This window comes from Ursus maritimus, unplaced genomic scaffold (assembly GCF_017311325.1).
Source record: "Ursus maritimus isolate PB19 unplaced genomic scaffold, ASM1731132v1 scaffold_7, whole genome shotgun sequence".
NCBI classification, from domain to species: Eukaryota; Metazoa; Chordata; class Mammalia; order Carnivora; family Ursidae; genus Ursus; species Ursus maritimus.
Window position 1 is genome coordinate 52,159,845 of NW_024426885.1, and position 26,274 is coordinate 52,186,118.

At 36.4% G+C, this 26,274-nt stretch overlaps 1 protein-coding gene across 6 annotated transcripts in view; it reads left to right on the forward strand.

Moving 5' to 3' along the window:
- Window positions 1-1,227: 1,227 nt before the first annotated feature.
- The window catches only part of CFAP70 (cilia and flagella associated protein 70), a 101,628-nt gene continuing 76,581 nt past the window's right edge, over window positions 1,228-26,274 (forward strand). For 5 of the 6 annotated variants that reach the window (XM_008696040.2, XM_040624582.1, XM_040624583.1 and 2 more), the window contains exons 1-5: window positions 1,228-1,536; window positions 3,114-3,205; window positions 4,182-4,368; window positions 20,302-20,400; window positions 20,570-20,649. In XM_008696040.2, the coding sequence (XP_008694262.2) occupies window positions 3,143-3,205; window positions 4,182-4,368; window positions 20,302-20,400; window positions 20,570-20,649 (429 nt within the window). In that variant the 5' untranslated portion in view covers window positions 1,228-1,536; window positions 3,114-3,142. Of the gene's footprint in view, window positions 1,537-3,113; window positions 3,206-4,181; window positions 4,369-20,301; window positions 20,401-20,569; window positions 20,650-26,274 lie in introns of those variants that run through there. The other variant, XM_040624585.1, reaches the window with a different exon arrangement.

Sequence of the window (26,274 nt, forward strand, 5' to 3'; positions counted from 1 at the left end):
CCGTGTTATTGCATTGGCATTCTACTGTTAGAGTTTTCCTTTCTCTCCATTTGTCTATATCAATGTGAACTTGTAGATTCCTATTTTACTCAATGGATTGTAATCCATTATCATTGTTTATTTTGATGCCCAAATTGCCTCTGATTTGGCCAGTGGGAGCTCCTTCAAGCTGGCTCTTAACATTGCAACATTTGAAAGTATGTATATTGCTAAGATTTATCCATGTGTAGCTGTAATTAATTCATTTAGACTGCTTTGTAATATGCTATTTTGTGAATATATACGTGGATATCATATAAATCAGTTTATTCACTCTTCCGTTGATGGACACTTGGGTTGTTTTCATGTTTTTGCTGTTGTATTTTACTATTCCAGAACTCTAATGTTGAGTTTGAAATGTGTTAAAATTTTGGATGCATGGGGCGCCTGGGTGGCTCAGTTGTTAAGCATCTGCCTTCGGCTCAGGGCGTGATCCCGGAGTTCTGGGATCGAGCCCCATGTCAGGCTCTTCCGCTGGGAGCCTGCTTCTTCCTCTCTCACTCCCCCTACTTGTGTTCCCTCTCTCGCTGGCTGTCTCTCTCCGTCAAATAAATAAAATCTTAAAAAAAATTTTTTTGGATTCATATCATATACTTCAAGTCTGTTTATTGCATTAGAAGTAGGACTGTTTTGCAGTTTCACCAACAGTGACAGGCTCACTTATTTTTTTTTTTCCAAGTTTTTATTTAAATTCCAGTTAACATACAGTGTAAGGTTAGTTTCAGGTGTAGGATTTAGTGATTCATCACTTGCATGGAACATGCAGTGCTCATCACAACATGTGTACTTCTTAATACTCATCACCCATGTAACCCATGTTCTCTCCGCCGCCCCTCCAGCAACCTTCAGTGTGTTCTTCTACAGTTGAGAGTCTGTTTTACGGTTTGCTCTGAAATCATATGGTATTTATCTTTGACTCATTTCGTTTAGCATAGAGGGTCACTTTTAAAATACTGTTATCTGCATTTTTCTTGAAGAAAGATTTAAATGACCTGTTTTCAAAACCCTGTAATAAAGGCTTTTATCTTTAAGTAAAATTCCTCTTGGTTTTTCTCCTATTTATGTGGGGATATTAAAAGGGTCGAGAAAACAAAATCGAAAGTAGTAAAACTTTAGGCTTATGCCAAGGCGAAGTTGCACCTGTGGACAAAGGGACCCGGGACAGGGACGCCGCCGCTCACGCGCACTGTTCCCAGAGCGCAGGCGCAGCAGCCTCCCGAACTCCTGTTTCCCTCCCCGAAAAGTTTATCGCGGGTCTTGGGATAAACTTGTGGTGATTCCCAGAACTAAATTCTCGCGAGAGGTAATTAGTTGCTATAGTTGCAAATAACACATTTGCGGCCGCCTGAGGTAAGATGTCAGAATCTCTCCTCGGAAAACCCTCTGCTCCCGGCCTCTCCACCGTGGCGCTGTGACCACACCCCGTTCCCTCAGTCTCTTCTCTTCAGCTGCAGCCGGGCTGAAACGCAAGGCCACATCCCAACACAGGGCACTCTGGTACGGACCTAAACGCCAGCGACCCCGCTAGGCGCGGACGTTCCTCCCAACCCCAGGCCTCCCACCTGAAGCCAGGCTTAGACCCCCCCTTCCCGCCTTGTTCCGGATACCCCGCAGGAGGTCCACACTGCGCCTCTGTCCCCAGACGACACCCCGACCATCATATCCTTCATCAGACCTGTGTCTGATGTGTCTGTTCCCTTGCATTTTCTTTTGTTTTAAAGATTGTTTTTAAGTAATCTCTGCGCTCAGTATGGGTCTCGAACTCACAACTCGGAGAGCAAGAGTCATGCTCTGCCAGCTAAGCCAGCCAGGTGCCCCTCCCTTGCATTTTCTTATGAGCAATACGACAAGAAATGGATGCCTCTTGGGGGCAAGAGGAGCCCCGCCCTCCCGCCGCACTGCCCTGACCATAAGTAACTAGCCAGATTTCTTGCATTCGTTATACAATAAATATGCCGCTAAGACAAGACATCTTGTCGGGCACCCAGGCATCATAAATATGAGTGAGAGATTACTTGTCTTGAAGGGAGTAATTGAGCATTCAGGAAAAGCAGTGCACATTAATAATACCGTTTGTGCCCTACTTCATAGGCTAAGCAGTTTTACTGTTTTAGTGGATATTTGCAACAAATGGGAAACATCAGAAGTTATATTATCTTTTTTTACAGAAGGTGAAACTGAGACTCAGAGAAATTAGACTTTTGTCCAGGGTCAGGCTAGTTAAGGCCTAATTCATGTGGTACTATTGAAAAGGAAAGAAGGAGAGTAATGTAAAAGGTCATATCTAATGTGAATTTTGATAAGAAAATTTGTCAGGGTTACTTAGGCCCAGAATGAGCCTGGAGACATGGTGTTGAACAAGTGCTCTGAGATGTTTAGATGACTGAAAATGAGGGAGTAGCTGAGAAGAGGCAGAATAATTGTAAAGCCTGGGGACAGCAAAGTATTGCCTTCTTTTTTGTACCACCAGTCCTAGATACAGGTAGCATAGTATGTCCTGAGTAAATGTTTGAATTGCCTTAAGTTCAACTTTGAATTGAGGCAGAAAATCTCTCTTAAACATATCCAATTTGTTTTTGAAATTGTGTCCTTAATGTTGTAAAATAATTAGAAAATACCTCTGACTAAATAAGACATATGTCAGAACTTTTGCTGGTGGACTAACCATTATTCTATGTGGCTGTTTCTTTTCTGTTTTCAAAGTATATTTTTCTAAAAGTGAGAGATTAAGTAACCTTTGAGGGGAGCTTTGTACATTAAAAAAAATAAGTCTATCAAAGAATACTATGAAAGATGAGGGTGGTTGGGAAGTAAGGGAGATGGCATTCCTCCCCCCTTTGTCTTGGGATGATTTGTGCTTGCATAAAGACCATGTTGGCACTAACTGATGGAATCCTTCTTGTGACCAGCTCTATAAAGCACTATCCGGCAGCAAAGGTTGGAAAGGGCACAAAACAATGCTGGATTAGCTATGGCATTTTCCTAAGTTCTCCCCTAGTATTGGTTATCATGTAATGTGGGTACTTCTGCAGCTATGGTACTTGAGGGGACATGTTGATTCATTATGTTTACAGAGACCAAAGAAGACTGCCCAAGTGCCGATATGGAGCAGGTGTCATCAACAGGCAGACCTGTGCAGATCACTGTGACAGATGGATATGACTTGGTAAAGTTATTTTTGGAAATTAGAGAAGTTCTTAGTTTATTCATTCTTCTTGAAAGTGTATTGGCCTCTGAGTTCAGGTTTCCCTGACAAACATCTATCCGCAGGTTGTGTGAAGAAGTATTGGGAACACCAGTGGGAGGAGTGCTTTTGCACCCTCCTATAACACCAGACCTGCTGGTCTTAACATTGCAATGGCATTTCTTTCTCAGTTTCCTTTTTGTTAGACTATGTAATCAGCAGGTCACATCACTACGTGTGTGAAATACCTGGCAATTCGAATACTACATTTAACAGGTGAAACAAGAAGTGACTTTTGTTTTCTTAGACAGCAGGTCTTTTCTTTTGAAAAAGATCTGAATTCTTCTAGAGTTTCTTTTGCGATTAATTTCATTTGGTGAATTTAAATAATAAAACTACAATATGAGGTAACTTAAAAATTACAAGAATAATGAAATGGCAAAATATTCATTCACTATTATGAAGTCAAATAGCTCATTCCAAAACAGGATGTAATGAATGATCTCTACTTTGTTTTAAAAGGTATATATAAAAGATGTATGTGTATATATATATAATTTACACACACATATATACATATATATATTCACAGGAAAGCACTAGAAAATATATTCTAAAATATTAATAGTGCTTGCATGTTAGAGTGAGATTACAGGTAATTTGTCTTCCTGTGTGCTTTTCTCACTTTTTAAAATGTTTCACAATATACTTTTATAATCATGTAAACACAAAAGTTATTTTTAAAAACTCCCAACATAATGGCATTTAAATATTATGTTACAGTTAGCTATAACTAGATTTGTTTAATGACTTTCTGCCTACCCCTTTTATGTTTGTGATATAGCTTTTCAAGAAAACATGGAAAATGCTGTTTAGTTTAAGTCAAAATGAGTTGCCAGATGTGTAGGAAAATTCGCTATTTGATTATAATCATAAAATGGTATCTTTCTGTCAACAGAAAGGTTTTAAAGGAGATACTCCAGTTACTTATATTCGTGCAGAATTCAATCAAGTGGTTCTGGGAGACTCTGCAAAAGTTACGGTGTCTCCAGAAGGAACTGCAAAATACAACTTCACGAGCAGTTTTGAATACAATCCTGAAGGAGGAATTACTTTAGATGACCTTGCCCACAAACCTGTGTTCTGTAAGTCTTTGTGGTACTAAAAGTATTAATTATGTTGAGTATAAGGAGATTCTGAGGTATTTAGTAACTGGGAGACAAATGAACACACCTTACCTTTCACCTAGGAATAACGTGACATAACTTGAGTCCTACCTGCTTTTGGCAGCAGTCTCCATGGCCTGCTAATTTTATCAGTTTGTATCAAAGCCCTTTTGACATTTGACTGAACTTTGCAGCCCTTATCTCCTAAGCTGGGTTGGGAACTGTTCCTAAATATCCCTATATTTAGGGTTGCCAGATTTAGAAAAGAAAATTGGGACACACTTATACTAAAAAATTATTCATTAGTTAACGTGAAATTCAAATTTAATTGGGCATCTGGTATTTTACTTGGCAACCTGTAATTCTGCATACAGTACTTCTGTATACTTTTTTTGAAATTCAGGTCTGTATCTTATTTATTTCAGAATTTCTAGTGCCTAAAAATATCTGAGACATAAAAGGGCTCAAAAGTGTTTGTTCAATGAATGATTGAATATGATATATGACTTCTGTATCCACATGTTCACAGTTTCTAAGTACACAGTATTATCTCTGACATACTTTGTTCTTACACCTATATACTAGTCTAAGGCTTTTGTTTCAACCTATACTCTTAATTTTTGTTTTGTTATTTTTTTAGTGGCACATCGCCTGTGGCACCTGCCAAAAACCACAGATTCCAAGATCCCAGACCCAGAGAAGTGGGACCTGGGAATTATACAGTATTCTAGAGCATTGCATTCTAAACTTTTTTTTCCATAAGAGTCACCTGAGGCTCTGGGAGAAAATAGTCTTCAGAGTCCCACCCTAGACTACTAAATTCGTGATAGCCAGGGAAGGATCCTAGGAAGCTGCATGTAAAAACAGGGAAAAACTGGGAAGCACTGCTCCGGAAAAGTGATTCCTAGATCTGGCTTAGTTGGGAATCAGTCACCCACGGAGGCCTCCATTTGATCCACACTCTCTGGTCACTCCCTTCTACTTCTTTCTTCTTTGCTTTGTGCTTCTCTGTCACTCCCAACGCCAAGTAAGAGTGTCAGTGTCCTAATTGCCTTCCTCCGTGGCATGTTAGATGGGAAAGGCAGAACTGGAACATTGTTTTAAACGTGTCATTGAATCCATGAGAAAGAAAGGGCCAGCCCTTTGTTCCAGAAGCAAAGCAGGAACTGAAACCTGAAACTCTTGAACAGCTGCTATTGCTGTGTGCTGGTGTTGGGGGAAGGGCAGTACTCCAAAATCTAGGGGCTTGGGTTTTAATGGTCTTAGACAAACAGAGAACTTGGGCTGCTGTAGATGGGAGTTGAGACTGAGACCAACCCCTTTACAACAAGCCAAGACTCTCAAAAAGAATGGATAAGAAAAAAATATCCATGCCCTATCATATGTGTCTAGCCATTGGATAGATGAAAAAAGTCTTTCCTGATAAATAATAATCATAAGGTTATGGCAATCATTAAATAATATTTATTTTCTTAAAACACACAAGGAACATTTATACAATAGGAACTGGCTAAATACTAAGCAATAAAACAAGTCCTGCCATATATCAAAGAATCAGTGGCTTACAGACTAAGTTTTCTGACCAAAATACAAGTCAACAAAATTAGAAATCTATAACAAAAACAGAAAAAAAGGTCCATTTGGAAATTTTAAGACACACTTATGTATAATTCACGGGACAAAGAAGAAATCATAAGAAAAACTATAAAGCATTTAGAATCAATCAACAGTAAAACAGCAAGTATCAAACTTGTGGGATATAGCTAAAGTAATACCTAGAGATGCATTTATGCTCTCAAGTGCAGTCATTAGCAATCAAAAAGGATTTTAAACAGAACCTCTGGGGGCGCCTGGGTTGCTTAGTCGGTTAAGCATCCGACTCTTGATCTCAGTTTAGATCTTGATCTCAGGGTCGTGAGTTCAAGTTCCATGTTGGGCTCTATGCCGGGCATGGTGCCTACTTAAAATAATTAAACAGAACCTCTGGAATATATATACGTTCTCCTATTCCTTTCACTAAGTATGACTGCAAACCTCAGACTTTCTGTGTAAAGCAAACATAAGGGAGTTTGAAAGGTGGAGAGAAGAAGAGGAAAGAGACATAAAGAATGACATAGTGGGGAGTTGCTTGGGTTTTCTTCTTGCCTTGTATATCCCAGACTTGATACTGAAGAAGCTAGCAATGTGGAAACATGAATGAGTGCAGACCAAAAAAAAAAAAAAAAGAGAGAGAGAGAGAGAAAAGAGAAGGAAAAAAAAAAAAACACTTGGGAGAAACCTGCTCTAACCAAAGACCAGGTAAAGGGCAGCCTAGCAAGACAGAAAACTTAGTAATTGCTCTGCTCTAGCCAAACACCACAAACAAAAAAAATGTGGCCCCACTCACACCCAAGCTGAATGGAGGACTTAGACTTGTACTCTTGCAAAGCTGAAATTAGGTGCTCTAGCTGGGTGGTGTTCAAGAATACCAAATAGGAAGCCACGGCTTCTGTGCTCTCTGGTCATGGGCCCTCTCTCTCACCATCTGGTTTTAATGGAGACTACCTAGGGAGCCTGGATTTTGGCCCCAATCTGGCAGTAACAAGATGCCATTCTGCTATCCACTGGGGTGGTGTCAGAGGAGGCCTAAAGTAGTGTTGAGACTTAACATCACCTAGTCATAATGAGCCTACACCCACCGTGGTATCAGTGGAAAGAAGTAAGGAACCAGAACTCTCACCCCTCATCAGCAGTAATGGGGGACAGTGGAGCAGTGCCCCTCCCCTTCCTCTTTTTTAGCAATGTAAATAAAAAATCCAGCTAAAACAGATGGTTTAAGGTCCAGAGTTTCATAACATACAAGAAGTCAAAGAGCACATGAAAATCACTCGTCATACCAAGAACCTGAAGATCTCAAACTGAATTTTATTTTTTTGACTGTATTAGCATTTTATTTTTTTAATTTTTTAATGTTCAGTTAGCCAACATATAGAACATTGTTAGTTTTTGATATAGTGTTCAGTTTTAAGAGCAATCATTAGATGCTAACACCAAGATAACATATATATTAGAATTATTAGACAAAGATTTTTAAAAGCCATGATAATGGATCAGTGAGCAATTGCAAACATGCTGGAAAAAATGAAAAAAATAGACCCAACAGAGAAATAGTTTTTAGAAATAGAAGATATAAAGAAGAACCTAATTGAAATTTTAGATCAGAAAAATATAATAACTTATGAAAAGCTTAGCAAATGGGCTCAACAGCAGAATGGAGGAGACAGAGGAAAGAATCAGTGAATTAGAAGATAGAACAACAGAAATACCCAATCTGAATAATATAGAGGAAGTAGACTTAAAAAAAAAATGTGAACAGAGTCTCAGAGGCCTGTGGGACTAGGACAAATATCTAATAATGTCATCAGAGTCTCAGAAGGACAGGAGAAAGAGGGTGGGACTGAAAAAGTATTCAAAGAAGTAAAGCCTGAAAACTCCCCAAATTTGGCAAGAGACATACACCTGATCAAATCCCCAGTAGGATAAACCCAGAGAAATCATATTAAGAAACATCATAATTAAACTTCTGAAAACTAAAGATGGAACAAAATCTGAAAGCAAAGGAAAACAATTAGAATGACATCAGTTTGTCATTAGAAACCATGGAGGCCCAAAGGGAATGGCGTTTTCAAAGTGATAGAAGAACTGTCACCCAGCATCTAATACCCAGAGAAAAGATGTGAAGGGGAAATCAAGACATTCTCAGATTAAAGAAAACAAAGTCACCAATTGATCTACCTTGAAAGAATGGCTAAAGGAAGTTCTCTAAACAGAACAGAAATGATAAAAGAAAAAACCTAGGAACACCGGGAAGGAAGAAAAAAATGTGCTAAGCAAAAATTTGGATAAATAAAGTAAGCTTTCCTTCTCTTTGAGTTTTCTAAACTGTGTTTGACACTTGAAACAAGGTATAACACTGTCTGATGCAGTTCTAAAGGTATATTGAGAAAATATTTTAGGCAGTTATAAACAGGAAAGGCAAAGGGACATAAAGGGTGGTAAGGTTTCTGTACTTCACTCCAACTACTGAACTGATGACACCTGTAATAAGCTGTAGTGAGTAATGTATGCAGTACCTAGAGCAATGACTAAAAAAACCTATGCAAATAGATACTCTTAAAAGTACTATAGATAAATGAAAATGGAATTCTAAAGAATGTTCATACAATCCACAGGAAAGCAGAAAAGAAAGAAAACAAATAAAAAAGAGAGGACAACCCCCAGCAGACTTAAACCCTAATATATTAATAATTATATTAAATATATCAAGAGACAGACATTGCAGAGTGGATTAAAAAAACACAACCTAACTATATGCTGTCTATGAGAAACTCAAAATATAACCATATAGTCAGGTAAAATGTAAAAGGATAGAGAAAGATGTATATGCACGCATTCATCAAAAAGTGGAAGTAACTGTATTAGCATCAGATAAAGTAGACTAGGCAAAGAAAATCACCAGAGACAGAGAAGTTCATTATGTAATGATAAAAGAGTCAACCCACCAAGAAGACATAGTCATACTAAATATACATGCACCAAACAACAGCTGTGAAATATGTGAAGCAAAAACTGATTAAATTGAAAGGGTGAATAGACAAATCCACAATTATAGTTGGGGACATAAACACCCATCTCTCAGTTTGTAGGATAACTAGATAGAAAATCAACAGGGATATAGGAAAACTCAATAATACCCATCAGCCTACAATATCTAATCAATATTGAACACCCAATAATAACAGAATATGCATTATTTTCAAAAGTCCACAAACCACATACCAAAACCATATGCTGGGCCATAAACAACCTAACACATTTAAATGAATTAAAGTAATGTGTTCTCTGATAGCAAGAGTATCAAGCTAGAAATCAGTAACAGAGAACAGGATACTCTCTAAACAGTTGAAAACAAATAGACACACTTCCAAATAATCCATGGGTCAAAGAGGAAGTCTCAAGGGAAGTAAAAAAATATAGTGAACTGAATGGAAATAAAAATACAAGGTAATAAAGTTTGTGGGACATAGCTAAAGAACTGCTGAGAAAATTTATTGCACTAAATGCATACATTAAAAAAGAGGAAAAGTCTCAAATCAGTAATCTGAGCTGTCACCTCAAGAATTTAGAAAAAGAAGAGCAAAATCAGAAGAAAATGATAAAGGTAAAAGCAGAAAGCAATAAAATGAAAACAGGGAAAAATCGATGAAACAAGTAACATAGCTGGTTATTTGAAAACATCAAAATTGACAAACCTATAGGAAGACTGGCCAAAAGCGGGGAGTGGGAGGAGAGAAAAAACACCACAAATTATCACAGATAGTAGACATTAAAAGAATAATAAAGAGATGAACAACTCTATATACATAAATTTGACAAGGAAATGGACCAGTATTTTGAAAAACACAAATCACAGCTCATCCTATACGAATAAATACAGTTGCCCTGTAACTGTCAAGGAAATTAAATTCATAATTTGAAATCTCCAAGACCAGAGAGTTTTACGGAAGAATTCTACCAAAAGTTAAAAATAATAACTAACACTAATTCTACACAATCTTCCAGCAAATAGATGAGGAGGAAACACTTCATTTTATGATGCTAGTGTTACACTGATACCAAAACAAGACAAAGACAGTACACAAATGGAAAATTTGAGGCCAGTATCTGTCATGAATATAGACACAAAAATCCTAACAAAATACTAGCAAATAGAATTCAATAAATAAAAGGAATCATACATGATTATGAAGTGGGATTGATTCCAGGGACCCAAGTTGGTTGGATCCCTGGAATGAACATAGTTGTTCATAGTCTAAAGAAGAAAAAGCATACAGTCATACTGTCAAAACAACAAAAGTATCTAACAAAATTTAACACCAGTTCATGATAGAAACTCTCAGAAAAATATATAGAGTGGGATCTTCATCAAACTGACAAAGGCTAACATTAAACTTAATGGCAAAAGATGGAATGCTTTCCCCCTAAGGTTGAGAACAAATCGAGGTCTGATCTCACCACTCTTATAAACACAGAGCTGGAAGTACTAGACAGTGCACTAGAGTAAGAAAAGGAAATAAAAGGCATCTACATCTGAAAGGAAGAAATAAATCTGTCCCTATTTGCAGATGACATGATTGTCTATGTGGAAAATCTCAAAGAATATGCAAAACTTCCAGAAAGAAAAAGTGAGGTCATAGGCTGCAAGGTAAATGCACAAAATCAATTATAGTTCCATAAACTAGTGATAAATACTTGGACACTGATACTAAAAATACATCGTTTACAATTGCTTTTTAAAATGAAATAGTGTAAATTTAACAAAACATACAGCACTTACATGCTGGAAACTATACCTTGTTGAATGAAATTTTTAAAAAATCTTTATAGATGGAGAGACACACTGTACTCATGGACTGGAAGATTCAACATAGTTAAGACGTCAGTTCTCCCCAGACTGATACAAAGGTTGAATGTAATTCTTATCAAAATCCCAGAAAGATTTTTTCAGATATGGACAAGACTATTCTAAAATGTATATAGAAAGGCAAAGAAACTAGAAAAGCTACAACAATTTTGGAAAAGAATAAAATGGGAAGGATCATTATACTAGATTTCATGACTTATTATATAACTACATTAATCAAAATTGTGTGGTGTTGGTGGAAGGATAGACACATAGATCAATGGAAAAAATAGAAATAGGCCCATCTAAATATGCCTAATGATTTTTTTAAGATTTTGTTTTTAAGTAATCTCTACGCCCAACATGGGGCTCATACTCACAACTCTGAGATCAAGAGTCACACACTCCAGAGACTGAGCCAACCAGGCACCTAATGATTTTTTGTTAAAAGTGCAGAATCAGTTCATTGGAGGAGATGTAGCCTTTTCAACAAATGATGTTAGAACAATTGAGTACCTGTACACAAAAAAATGAACTTTGACTTCAGTCTCATACAAAAATTAACTCAAAACAGATCACAGATTTAAATGAGAAATGTAAAGCCACAAAACATTAAGGAAAAAATGAGAAAATCTTCAGGTTTTAAGGTTAGGCAAAGAGTTCTTAAAACCAAAAGCATGAGCCATAAAAGAAAAAAAAACTGATGAATTGACTTCATAAAAATTAAAAACTCTTGCTCTGTGAAAAACCCTGTTGAGAGGATGAAAAGACAGGCTACAGAGTGAGAGAAAATATTTGCAAATCACAGTCTGACAGAGCAATAGTATCTAAAATATATAAAGAACACAAGATTCAACAGTAAAAAATACTCCAGACAATCCAGTTAGAAAATAGGCAAAAGACATGAAGAGACAGTTTACCAAAGAGGAAATACAGAGGGCATATAAACATATGAAAAAGTTTTCAACATCATTAGCCATTAGGGAAATGCAAATCAAAGCCACAATGAGGTATCACTATACAACTTTCACTACACACATATCAGAATGGTTAAAATTAAAAATAGTGAAAAACACCAAATTCCAACAAGGTTGCAAAGACCCTGGATCACTTATACATTCCTGCTGGAAATGTCAAATGTCAGAATTTCTGGTGGGAATGTTAAGTGTCAGTCTAGAAGGCAGTATGCAATTTCTTTAAAAACAAAACATGCAAACCACCATATATAAGCCAGCAATTACACTCCTGTCCTTTTCCCCAGAAAAAATGAAGATTTATATTCATACAGAAACCAGTAAGTAGTTTATAGGTGCTTTATAGTCAAAAACTGGAAACAACCCCGTTATCCCTACATGGGTTAAACAAACATAGAGCCATACTATGAAATGCTACTCATCGATAAAAATGAACAAATTACTGGGACACAAACCAATTTCATTGGATCTCCAGAGAATTATGCTGAATGAGAAGGCCAATCTTAAAAGGTACATACTGTAAAATTATATTTATATTACATTTTTGAAATGACAAAGCATAGAAATGGAGAACAAATTAGTAGTTGCCTGGTGTTAAGAAGGAGGATAGTGGAGGTGGCTTTAAAAGGATAACGTGGATTAAAAAGGTAACCAGAATCCTTGTGGTGATGAAATGATCTGTATCTTGACAGAATCAATGTCAATATCTTGGTTGTGATATTTTACTGTAGTTAATGCAACATGTTACCATTGGGAAAAACGGGTACAAGATAGCTTTCTGTATTATTTCTCACAATTGTATGTGAATCTGAAATTATCTCAAAGTAAAAAGTTTAATTTGGCTTATTCTATTCTTCAAATGGGAAAAAAGCATCTTTGGTAGTGAAACTCAACACCACTGGAGTTATAATGATAAAACATTACTGTCTGCTCAAGAGTGAAAGAAAGTACACAAATTAACAAGTCAACCAAAAGCCACTCCTCCTCTGCATAGAGCCCACAAATTAGACTGAAACCGTGGAGGTAGTGATGAAAACAGAAAAAAAAAAATTCTTTCAGGAGACCATGAGTATCCTCTGCAATATAGTGTCTGTCATCTTCCCCCTTGGACTTTCTTCAGAGAGGCTACTTCATGCAGAGAACCTCTTCTTTCCAATTCGTCAAGAGTTAAGCTGTATAAAAGAAAGTTTCCTCTTTGCTAGTGGAAGTTTGTTAACAGTGTATAAGTCTTCTAAAAAGATGAAAGAGGGCTTCGACCATTTTGTTTTTGAAGCTCTGAGTGTATTAAAAAATGGATACATGCCCAATTGACACAAAATTGTTTAATTATGGTATATGTTAAGATCTATCTTTAATAAAATGGTTCTCTTAACATAAAAAAGATTAAAAGCAAACAAGTTGGATATTTAGCTCAAGAAGCCACTAAAATAATAGAGAACCCCAGAGAATATAAAAAAAAAGAATTAAGAAAAGAGCAAAAAGTAATTAATTGGAAAAGAAGCACTAGAAAAGAGCTGCAAAACAAAACCTGCTTTAAAAGACTAACAAAATAGACACACTTCTGGCACGATTGAGCCAAAACAAAACCAAGAAGACAAACAATGTTAGGAAGAAAATGGGGCTTTACTACCGATAAAGTATATTTTTAAATTTATAAAAAGAATATTGTTGAAGATTCTGGGAAGATAGGAGAGTAGGAGGCACCAAGAATCTGTCTCCCACCTACACAACACTTGCACTGCCACGTTCTGTCTGATATAACTATTTTGGAACTCTGGAGTCTGTTGAAGGCTTGCAACTTCCAGGGGAAGGTTTGGATGGCTAATTGTGATTAATTTTGGTTAATTTCAGATCTTAACACAGTAGCAGCTGCTCATTCCGTACCCCCTCTAGGTATGTGGCAGGGAGCCATGTATGTTTTCCTCTAGTAGCTTGCACACAGCTTGCTGGAGCCAGAGTAAGCTAAAAGGACCTTGTCCTTCAAATATTGTGGATCTGTGCTCTAATTGCTGATTGCTGCTTCTGATCACAGAGGTGCAGACAAAGAGGACATCAGGTGTTGTTGCACCTCCCTCCATCCCATTGTTGTAAGACCCTTCCTCTCCTGTTGAAACTACCAAGGGATTTAAAGGGCAGCATCCTTTCCCCCCTTACCTTTTTCTCTTTCTCCCCATTCAGAAACCAGGCATTAACAACTAGGACACTTAAAAACAATTGCAAATAAGGGGAAAACTAGAAAGTGACCATGCATGTCCAGGGAAAGGCTAAGAAAAGACCTGGAAAGACCTTAATCTTACACCTCAGGCTGATCCTCAGCACAGACACAGCTTACAACAATGACAAATAAAAATAAAAACAACAAAAAACAGTAAACCCTGGGAAAGGGGAGAATATAATTTCCAGACTTATCCCATTATTAGATTCAATATCCAGTGTCCAAAAAAAATCATAAAGCATACAAAGAAACATGAAAGTATAGCCCATTCAAATTTTTTAAAAAATCACAAGAAATAACAGTGTTGGCAAAGATGTGGAGAAGAAACCCTCATGCACTGTTAATGGGAATGAAAACTGGTGCAGCCACTGTGGAAGAAGTATGGAGGCCCCTCAAAAAATTAAAAATAGAATTACTATATGATCCAGTAATTCCACTATTGGACATTTACCTAAAGAATATGAAAACACTAATCCGAAAAGTTATATGCACCGCAATGTTTATTGCAGCATTATTTACAATAGCTAAAATATGGAAGCAACCCAAGTGTCCATCAGTAGAGGAATGGATAAAGAAATTGTGGTATATAGATACAAAGGAATATACTCAACCATTAAAAGGAATGAAATTTTGCCATTTCCAACAACATGGATGGATCTAGAGGATATAATTTTAAGTGGAACAAGTCAGTCAGAGAAAGATAAACCATATGATCTCACTTATATGGATTTTAAGAAACAAACAAAAAAAAGAAACAAACCAAACAACAGACTCTTAACTATGGAGAAGAACTAGTGGTTACCAGAGAGAAGTGGGTGGGAAGATGGGTGAAATAGGTGAAGGGGATTAAAAGTGCTTATCATGATGAGCACTGAGTAATGTATAGAATTGTTGTATCACTATGTTGTACACCTGAAACTAATATAACAGTGTATGTTAATTATACTGGAATTAAAAATAAATAAATAAAATTTAAAAAAACAAGGAACATTTCAAATCAACAATCTATACCACTTAATACCATTGGGTATTAAGAAGAAAGAAGAACAAAAGAAGAAAAAGAAGAACAAAACTCCAAAACCCGCAGAAGAAAGGGAATAATAAAAACTAGAGCAGAGGTAAGCAAAATACAGAATAAAAAACACAGAAAGTCAATGAAACCAAAAGTCAGGTTTTTAAAAAAGATTTATTCATTCTAGGGAGAAAGAGTGTGCACATGAGTGGGGGAAGGGGGAGAGGGAGAATCCCCAAGCAGACTCCCTACTGAACAGGGAGTCTGACATGGGGATGGATCCCAGGACCCTGAGATCATGACCCGAACTGAAATCAAGAGTCAGATGCCGAACTGACTGAGCCACCCAGGTGCCCTCAAAGGTCAGTTTTTTAAAAAGATCAACAAAATTCACAAACCTCTAGCTAGATGGACTAAGAAAAAATAGAGAAGAATCATATAACTAAAGTTAGAAATTTAAGTGTGGATATTACTACCAATTATACAGAGATATAAAGTATAAGTGAGTACTATGAAAAATTGTTCATCAACAAATTGGATAACGTAGATGAAATGGACAAGTTCCTAGGGACACAAAACTACCAGATGAAAGCACAAAGAGAGAAAATCTTAATAGAACTATAACTAATAAGAAGATTAAATCAGTGATAAAAAAAATCTCTGATGGGTAATAAGGAGGGCACGTATTGCATGGTGCACTGGGTGTTATATGCAACTAATGAATCATCAAACTTTACATCAAAAACCAGGGATGTACTGTATGGTGACTAACATAATATAATAAAAAAACATTAAAAAAAAAAATCTCTCAACAAAGAAAAGTCCTGGGCCTGATGGCTTCACTGGTGAATTTTACCAAATACTTAAAGAACTAATATGGTACTACTGAAACTTACCCAAAAAAATTGAAGAGGAGGAAATATGTCCTAACTAATTCTATAAGGCCAGCATTATCCTGACAGTAAAGCCAGACAAGGACACTATAAGGAAACTACAAATCAATGTTTCTTAGGAACAGTGATGCACAAATGCTCAACAAAGTACTAGCAAACCAAGTTGAGAAGCATATTAAAAGGATTATGCACCATGACCAGTGGAATTTATTCTTGGAATGCAAGGATGGCTCAACATACAACTCCATCCATGTAATACGTCAAATCAACAGAATGAAGGATAAAACCCCACATGATCATCTCGCTTAATAGAGAAAAAGCTTTTGACAAAATTCAACACCCTTTCATGAAAAAAAACATTCAGCAAAGTAGGAATAGAGGGGAGCTACCTCAAAATGATAAAAAACATATATAAAAATTTCTCAATGAACATTATACTCAATGGTGAAAGACTGAAAATATTTCCTCTAATATCAGGAACAAGGCAAGGGTTCCTGCCTTCACTTCTTTTCAAAATAATATTAAAAGTTCGAACCGGTGGGGCGCCTGGGTGGCACAGCGGTTGAGCATCTGCCTTCGGCTCAGGGCGTGATCCCGGCGTTATGGGATCGAGCCCCACGTCAGGCTCCTCCGCTATGAGCCTGCTTCTTCCTCTCCCACTCCCCCTGCTGTGTTCCCTCTCTCGCTGGCTGTCTCTCTCTGTCGAATAAATAAATAAAATCTTTAAAAAAAAAAAAAAGTTCTAACCGGAGCAGTTAGGCAATAAAAAGAAAAAAGACATCCAAATTGGAAAGGAAGCAGTAAAATGATCTCTGTTGCAGATTATATGATCAGTTTTATATGTGATTATATGTAGAAAACCTTAAAGATAACACACACTCACACACCAGAATAAATTATATAAATGATTTTGGTAAAACAGCAGGATATGGGTTGCCTCAGTGGTTCAGTCAGGTAAGCATCTGACTCTTGATTTTGGCTCAGGTCGTGATCTCAGGGTTGTGAGATTGAGCCTCATGTCAGGCTCCACGCACAGAGTCTGCTTGGGTTTCTCTCTCCCTCGGCCTCTCTCCTCCACTCTCCTAGTGAATAAATGAATGAATGAATGAACGAATGAATCTTTTTTTTAAAGGCAGTATATATATTCAGCATACAAATATCAGTTGCATTTCTGTATAGTAACCATGAGCAACATGAAAGGTAAGTTATAAATCAATTCCATCAAAAGGAATAAAATACCTAAGAATTAACTCACCCAAGAAGATGAAAGACTTGTACAATGAAAACTACAAAACATTGCTGAAAGAAATTAAAGATGACACAAATAAATTGAAACACATCGCATATTCATGGATTGGAAAAGTTAATATTGTTAAAATGTCAATACTACTCAAAGCGATTTACAGATTCAATGAAATCCCTATCAAAATCCCAATGATTTTTTTTTGCAGAAATAGAAAAATCCATCCTAAAATTCATATGGAATACAAGAGACCCCAAAGAGCTGAAATGATCCTGAAAAAGAGCAAAGTTGGAGATCTCACACTTGCTGTTTTCAAAACTTACTACAAAACTAGAGTAATCAAAAAAGTATGGTATTGACAGAAAGAGACATATATAACAATGGAGTAGAATAGAGAGCCCAGAAATAACCCTTACATATGGTCAAATGATTTTTGACAAGCATGCCAAGACCATTTAAGAGGAAATGACAGTCTTTTCAACAATAGGTGCTAGGAAAACTGGATACCCATATACAGAACAATGAACTTGGATCATTACCTAACACCATATATGAAAATTAACTCAGGATGGATTAAGGACCTAAATGCAAGACTGGAAACAATAAAACTCTTAGAAGAATGTATAGCACAAAGCTTCATGACATTAGTTTTGGCAATGATTTCTTGGATAGGATACTAAAGGCACAGGTAACAAAAGAGAGAAATTAAGGGCACCTGGGTGGCTCAGTTGAGCAGCCAACTCTTGGTTTCGGAGTCTTGATCTTGGGGTCAAGGGATCAAGCCTCCTGTTGCACTCTGCACTTGGCATGGAGTCTACTTGAGATCCCACCCCTTCCCCCCCCCCCCCTGCTCACACCACTCTTTCTAAAATAAATAAATAAATAAACAAATAAATAAAATCTTTTTTAAAAAGGGAGAAATTGGACTTATTGAAAATTTAAATATCTTGTGCATCAAAAGACCTATCTATGAGTAAAAAACAGCTCACGGAATGGCAGAAAAATATTTGCAAATCATATATCTGATAAAGAATTAGTATTTAGAATATAACAAGAAAAGCCAACCTGATTCAAAAATTGGCGAAGGACTTGAATAGACATTTCTCCAAACATCCACAAACGGCCAATGAGCTCATGAAAAAATGTGCAACATCACTAATCATTAGAGAAATGCAAACCAAAACTACAATGAGATATTATCTCATACATATTAGAATGGTTTCTATAAAAAAAAAAACACAGAAAACAACAACTGTTGGAAAGGTTGTGGACAGATCAGAATCTGTATGCACTTTTGGCAGGAATGGAAAATGGTATAGTCGCTGTGGAAGCTGGTCATTCCTCAAAAAATTAAAAATAGAATTATATGATCCAGCAATTTTACTTATGGGAATGTATCCAAAATAATTGAAAGCAGGTTTCAAAGAAATATTTTTGCACTGATGTTCATAACAGCATTATTCACAAAAGGTAAAATGTGGAAGGAATCTACATGTCTGTTGACAGAATGGATGAGCAAACTGTGGTGTATATATACAAATGAATATTATTCAACCATAAGAAAGAAAGAAAGCCTGACATAAGCTACAACATAAATGAACTTTGAGTTCAATATACTAACTGAAATAAGCCAGTCACAAAAACACAAATGCTGTATGAGGTACATAATCAAATACATAGGGACAGAAAGAATCCTGGTTGTTGCCAGGGGGAGGGGAGAATGGGAATTATTGTTTAATGGATATGGAGTTTCAATTTTGGAAGATGAAAAGAGTTACAAAGATGGATGGTGGTGATGGTTGCACCAAAAATGTGAATGTGTTTAATACCATTGTGTAAGATGGTAAATTTAATATGTATGTTACCACAATAAAAAAAAAGACATTAAAAAAGAATATTTTGCAATTACTTTTGAAAACAAAGATCATAGAGCTTGATAACATACCACATAGGCATGTGTGTTATCAAATTGTATTATCTTTGCCAAAAATACTGAAGATGAGCCTAAGTCTACAGGAAACAAGAACTGAGAAACAAATTAAACACATGTGTGGGGGAGGGGGCGACATATCCAAAAAATGAGACAGCCTATAAAACAACTGACCTGATGTCTTCAACAAATTAGTGTCATAGAAAAAAAATGTATGTGGGAGAAAAGACTGTTCTAAGTGAAAAGAAATGTAAAAACATGAGAACCGGATGTTCTCATCCAAAGAAAGCACATGTCAGTCTTTGGATCCTAGTTTGAACAAACAAGCTACAAAATCAATGTTGGGATAATTAAATATTAAATGTAGACTGGGCATTAGATAAATTAAGTAATTATACTTAATTTTATTATTATATACTTGCTAGATTGATAAAGTTATTGTGATTATGTAGGAAAATGCCATATTTTGAATTTGCATACTTTAATATTTAGGGGTAAAATGTCATGATGTCTGTAATTTGCTTGAAAGTATTTCCACAAACAAGAATAGATGAAGTAAATATGACAGCATGTTAACTATTGTTAAATCCAGGTGATGGCTATATAGATATTCATTTGGTATACCAATCTCTCTACTTTTTTGTGTATTTCAAATTTTTCGCAACAAATAAGCACATACACCAAGTAATGCTGCAGTGAAAAACCTGGTACATACCGTGTATGCTCTGTAAATCACTCTAAGTTTGCTAAGTCCTATGCTAGGCAAAGTGGTAAGATGTAGAACAGTATTTTTCAAACTGCAGATTGCGACTTTCTACTCATTCCTAAAATTGATTGAAGGGGATCATGACCAGTGATTTCTAATACATGAAATAGAATACAAAATGCTTAAGGGCTTTCAGTCAGTAAGTATGAATATTATATGGAACTTTGTTTTAATCATAAGTATCAGTTACTTTTATACATATGTGTGTACATGATTATGATGTAAAGTCTATTTTTTACTGTACCATGTATGTAAAAAGTTTAATAGGTCACTGAGGTGGTTCAGTATTTTCCACCAGAAGTCACTAATAATGGTGCCTTCTCAGGTTTCAAGTTAATTTCTCTTAAATTTCTTTGACAATTCTTTCTTTGCTGCACCATAATTATCTGATGGATGACCCAGACATGTTCTCATTTTCTTTGTTTTGATTTTTCTAGTAACTATGACTGAAGTTTTACCAAAGGAAAAGAAACAGAAAGATGAGAAGACCTTAATTCTTGGTCAAGCTGTGGTGGACCTTCTTCCTTTACTGGAAGGTCAGATGTGTTATTTGCTCAAAAGCAGATATAGGAAAGCTCATAAAATTTAGCTCCAGAGAAGTGCAAAAATAAGCCTCAGTGGATTTGAGGGATTTGATAAAAAGATGAGCACATTTATCTCTGCCTAACCCTTCTTCCTATGGCTTGATTTGCCTTCTTTTTGCAGGAGAGAGTTCGTTTGAAAGGACGGTCCCCTTGCACCCTGTGCCAGGCTCGCCTTTAGAACCTCTTCGGTCAGGTGTTAAGGTAATCAGAGTTATGAATCTTAACTTTCAGCTGTTCAGTCTACCAAGTCTGTTATAAAGATTTGATTCAGTTGAGTCCAGTTCATCAGGTATATTCTTTTCACAGGCGCACAGAGTGCTAAGTTCTGGGAAACAAAAATAAATAAATCAGAGTTCTACTTTAAGAGTCCATAATCTATACGTCATGGGTTAAAATCAGTGTATTAATAGTGGAGTGGGGCATGTGGGCACAGAGTAGTTATTGCTTACTTTGCCCAGGGGTACATGTAGAGAAAGCTTAACCATGGAAATGCCTCTTGAGCTATGTCCTGATGGATTAAATTGAATAATACGTGAATGCACCTAACACACTTTCTGGCACAGTAAGCCTGAATTGGTAGGCTCTGGTAGTCTGGTTTGTCTTCTGGGCTGTTTTTCCATCTTCCTGGGGATGAGTAGCTTCTTGGGGCATTACTTTTGCCTCTCTGATGCAAGTGCACTTATTTTCAGCAGATACTACAGCTGCCTTCTGTTTTGCAAAAGTAAAAGAGAGAGAAGGGTCCAAATGACCCAACTATTCTGAATGCAGTTTCCCTAATTAGCCATTGCTGTGGGTCCCTTCCTGCCTCTTTGTTGATTCTGACCTTGGACTGCCATAATCCACTCCTGCGTCTGCTGTGGTCCTCTCCCTCTCTTATTTTAGACTGTGATTGATTTCTTCTAGGTTGTTTGGTTTTTTGTTTTAAGATCTGATTTAATTTGCTTTATGTCTTTCTAAGATTCCTATAAATATGTAGTCCATTGATAATATTTCTTATTTTCCAGGGATATCATAGCATTATTCTTTTATTGGATGTATAGGTATAATTTAGTATCTTTCTATAATATCATATGACTTGTGCTAGAAAGAGGGATGGATCTGAGCTCAGTCTGCCTTCATTGGTCCAGTCTCCCTGCTTATAAACTGTTGATTTTCCTTATATTATCTTTAGAAGAAAAATTAGTCAGATGGATTATTAGTCCTTAGGATGTTTGCTCATAGTATTCCTGTGTTTACTTGTTTTACACATTCAATGAAAAAATATATGACACTTAATTTTCATTCACTTGAGAATTCTCACTAATTTTATATTTAAGCATCTGTACTGGTTATTCTCAAGAATAAAATGACATAAACCTGTCCTTGGAAAAGACAGGTTTCAAGTATTCCCTGTCTTGATTGAGTTACACAATTTAGAAAATTTAGGGACATTTTACTTATCTTTTCAGAGACATATTGATCAGAGGTGTCACATTCTTCAATGCCTCTCTTTCTTAAAATCTTCTTTCCTTTGGTGTTCTCATTTCCTGCTCACTGACTGTATGTTCTCTGGTTCCTGCACCAGACCTCTTTCCTCTGACTGTGTCTTACGTGTGAAGGTTCTGACCTTGGCCATCTTTTCTTCTTAGTCTGTGTTCATATTCCTGGTTGCAGGGGGAGGTTATTCATTATGTAACAGTCACCAGTATGAGTGCTTCCTTGGACCCTAAATACAACCAATCCCCAAATCTGCCTTTCAGCAAATCCAGCCTTTTAGATCTCCTAAGTGCCTGTGGACTCTTCTCTTATTAGCTTTGTTCCTACTCTTTATTTCCTTATAACCTCTCATTGGAACATTACAAGAAGCCTTGTAACTGCCCTTACCTCCCTCCTGTTCCGCTTTCTCACTGCTTGCCGGGTGACTTATAAGTAAATACGATCACATCTCATCCCCTGTTCAGTACCATGTAGTTCATGGCTTCCCCAACTGCTTACATGTTAAGGTCCAGATTCCTTAGCAGGCATGGAACAGCTTTTATAATAGGAACCTGTCATCTCTCAGACTCCGCTTCTTATACTTCATATTCTAAAATCCTCAACTACCTACACGTGAACAAAATACACCATGCTGTTTCAATCCTCTTTTACATAAACTCTTCTTTTTGTTCAGAATTATTTTCTCTTTCCTTTCTCTGCTTATCTAAATTGCAAACTTTTATTTATTCATTTTGTAAAAGTCAATTTAGTCATCACCATCTCTCTTCCCACCCCAGTAATTAATTATTCACTTCCTCTTTGGTGCTTCTTGACTAGGGTATTTGTACAGGTCTCTATTATAGCATTTATCATAAATCATAGAATTACAATATGAATCCCATAATAAAAGGGGCCATGTCTTCTTTATCTTTATATTCCTAGTGCTGTGGTAAAGTGCCTGGCATATAATGAGCAACCAATACACATTTTATTTTATTTTATTTTATTTTATTTTATTTTATTTTATTTTATTTTTTATATGGAATTTTTCATGAATTTGTCATCCTTGCACAGGAGACATGCTAATCTTTGTATCATTCTAACCAATACACGTTTTAAAGCTTCTTTCTATTGTATCCTATGTGAAAATGTTAGATATATACTTATATATCTGTATCTATACCTATATCTGTGTGTGTGTATATAGGTATATACATATATATCTGAAAAAATATTTTCTTATTAAAAAGCACATTTCCCACGCTCCATGCCCATCAGCCCATGGACTTGTCAGGGTGCTGATGGGCCAACTTCAGGGCTGCATGGGGGCCAGTCTGTAATGCACTTTGAGGGGTATCAAGAAGGGTCTTCCCCTGCCCGCACTTAACGTGATGGTTCAAGGGCCCCGGGGGTTGATATTTGTATCATGTTTGCTAAGCTCAAGTGTCTCAAGTCTGGGCCATGCCAGGCAAGGAGAAAAATTAAAGATTTGGGGTTTTCCCAGAAAAAAATAAAATAAAGTAAAAAAGAAAAAGCACATGTGCCAAATCAGAACTTCTATTGGAAATACGACTTGGAAATTTCTCATTAGTAGAATATGTAATTCTTTTTTTTCCTTAAATATTATTTTAGAGAGAGAAAAAGAAAGAGAGCATGCATGTGTGCAAGCAGGGGGAGGGAAAGAGAGAATCTTAAGCAGACTTCCCGCTGAGTGTGGAGCCCAAAGTGGGGCTCAATCTCAAGACCCTGAGATCATGATCTGAGCAGAAACCCAGAGTCAGATACTCAACTGACTGAGCCACCCAGGTGCCCCAGTAGAATATGTAATTCTTTAACAAATAATATTAATTATTCTTATTAATGTTGATGTCTAAGAAAATAAAAATGAACAAATTATTTTTCTCCTCTCTAATTAAAAAAAAAAAAGCTATCTTGACAGCCCTACTCAGATACATCACTAACTAATCAAATCTTTGGTAGTTCTTCTAAAAAACTCATTTTTGAGCTTGTTCATGCTGCCAAGAAATACTTTCTCATCTGTGAAAAATGGAAATATATTAAAGAATATGATTCTCAAATATTTAATTAAAAAAAAACTCTAAAATTTCTTTCTTTCTTTCTTTCTTTCTTTCTTTCTTTCTTTCTTTCTTTCTTTCCTTCCTTCCTTCCTTCCTTCCTTCCTTCCTTCCGATTTTATTTAAATTCAGGTTAACATATAGTATATTATTAGTTTCAGGGGTAGAATTTAGTGATTCATCAGTTGCATATAATACCCAGTGTTCATTACATCAAGTGACCTCCTTAATGTCCATCACCCATTACCCCATCCCCCCCGTCCACCTCCCCTCCGGCAACCCTCAGTTTGTTCCCTACAGTTAAGAGTCTCTTATGGTTTGCCTCCCTCTCTGTTTTCATCTTATTTTATTTTTCCTTCCCTTCCCCTATGTTCATCTGTGTCATTTTTATAATTCCACCTGTGAGTGAAATCATATGGTGTTTGTCTTTCTCTGACTTATTTCACTTAGCATAATACACTAGCTCCAGCCACATCACTGCAAATGGCAAGATTTCATTCTTTTTGGTGACCAAGTAATATTCCATTGTATATATATACACCACATCTTCTTTATCCATTCATCAGTCGATGGACATCTGGGCTCTTTCCATATTTTGGACATTGCTGCTATTAACATTGGGCTGCAGGTGCCCCCTGGAATCACTATGTTTTTATCCTTTGGATAAATACCTAGAAGTGCAATTGCTGGGTCATAGGGTAGCTCTATTTTTAACTTTTTGAGGAACCTCCGTACTGTTTTCCAGAGTGGCTGTACCATTTTGCATTTCCACCAACAGTATAAGAGGGTTCCTCTTTCTCTGCATCCTCGCCAACATCTGTTGTTTCCTGAGTTGTTAATTTTAGCCATTCTGACTAGTGTGAGGTGTTATCTGTCTCATTGTGGTTTTGATTTGTATTTGCCTGATGCCGGGTTATGTTGAACATTTTTTCATGTGTCTTTTAGCCATTTGTATGTCTTCTTTGTAAAAATGTCTGTTTATGTCTTCTGCCCACTTCTTGATTAGATTATTTGTTCTTTGGGTTTGAGTTTGATAAAATCTTTATGGATTTTGGATACTAGCCCTTTATCTGATATGTCATTTGCAAATGTCTTCTCCCATTCCGTAGGTTGCCTTTTAGTTTTGTTGATTATTTCCTTTGCTGTGCAGAAGCTTTTTATCTTGATGAAGATAGTTCATTTTTTGCTTTTGTTTTTCTTGCTTCTGAAGACATGTCTAGTAAGAAGTTGCTGTGACCAAGGTCAACGAGTTTGCTGCCTGTGTTCTCCTGTAGGATTTTGATGGATCCCCATCTCACATTTAGATCTTTCATCCATTTTGAATTTTTGTTTTTGTGTAGTATAAGAAAGTGGTCCAGTTTCATTCTTCTGCATGTGGCTGTCCAATTTTCCTGACACCATTTGTTGAAGAAACTGTCTTTTTTCCATTGTATATTCTTTCCTGCTTTGTCAAAGATTAGTTGACCATATAGTTGAGGGTCCGTTTCTGGGTTCTCAATTCTGTTCCATTGATCTGTGTGTCTGTTTTTGTGCCAGTGCCATACTGTCTTCATGATTACAACTTCATAATACAGCTTGAAGTCCAGAACTGTGATGTGTCCAGCTTTGGTTTTCCTTTTCAACATTAATTGGCTATTTGGGTTCTTTTCTGGTTCCATACAAATTTAAGGATTGTTTTTTCCAGCTCTGTGAAAAATGCTGGTGTTATTTTGATAGGGATTGCTTTGAATGTGTAGACTGCTTTGGGTAGTATAGGCATTTTAACAGTATTTTTTCTTCCGATCCATGAGCATGGAATGATTTTCCATTTCTTTGTGTCTTCCTTAATTTCTTTCAAAAGTGTTCTATAGTTTTCAGAGTACAGGTCTTTTACCTCTTTGATTAGGTTTATTCCTAGGTATCTTATAGTTTTGGTGTAATTGTAAATGGGATTGATTCCTTGATTTCTCATTCTGCTGCTTCATTATTGGTGTATAGAAATGCAAAAGACTTCTGTGCATTGATTTTATATCCTGTGAGCTTGCTGAATTCCTGTATCAGTTCTAGCAATTTTTTGGTAGAGTCTAATTTTTAAAAAGCACTTCATTTAAATTACAAAAATAGTCACAGTATATAAACTGGCAAAAAAAGCAACCCAATGTCACTCATGCGAAAATACCATTAATGTTTCAGTATAGAACTTTCCAATTCCTCTTCTATATGTATTCATATGCATATGTTACCTCAGTATGATAGAGGGGAAAGGCCTCTAGCTTAGGAATAAGAGTCTCATCTCGGCTATAGTTCTAACTCATGG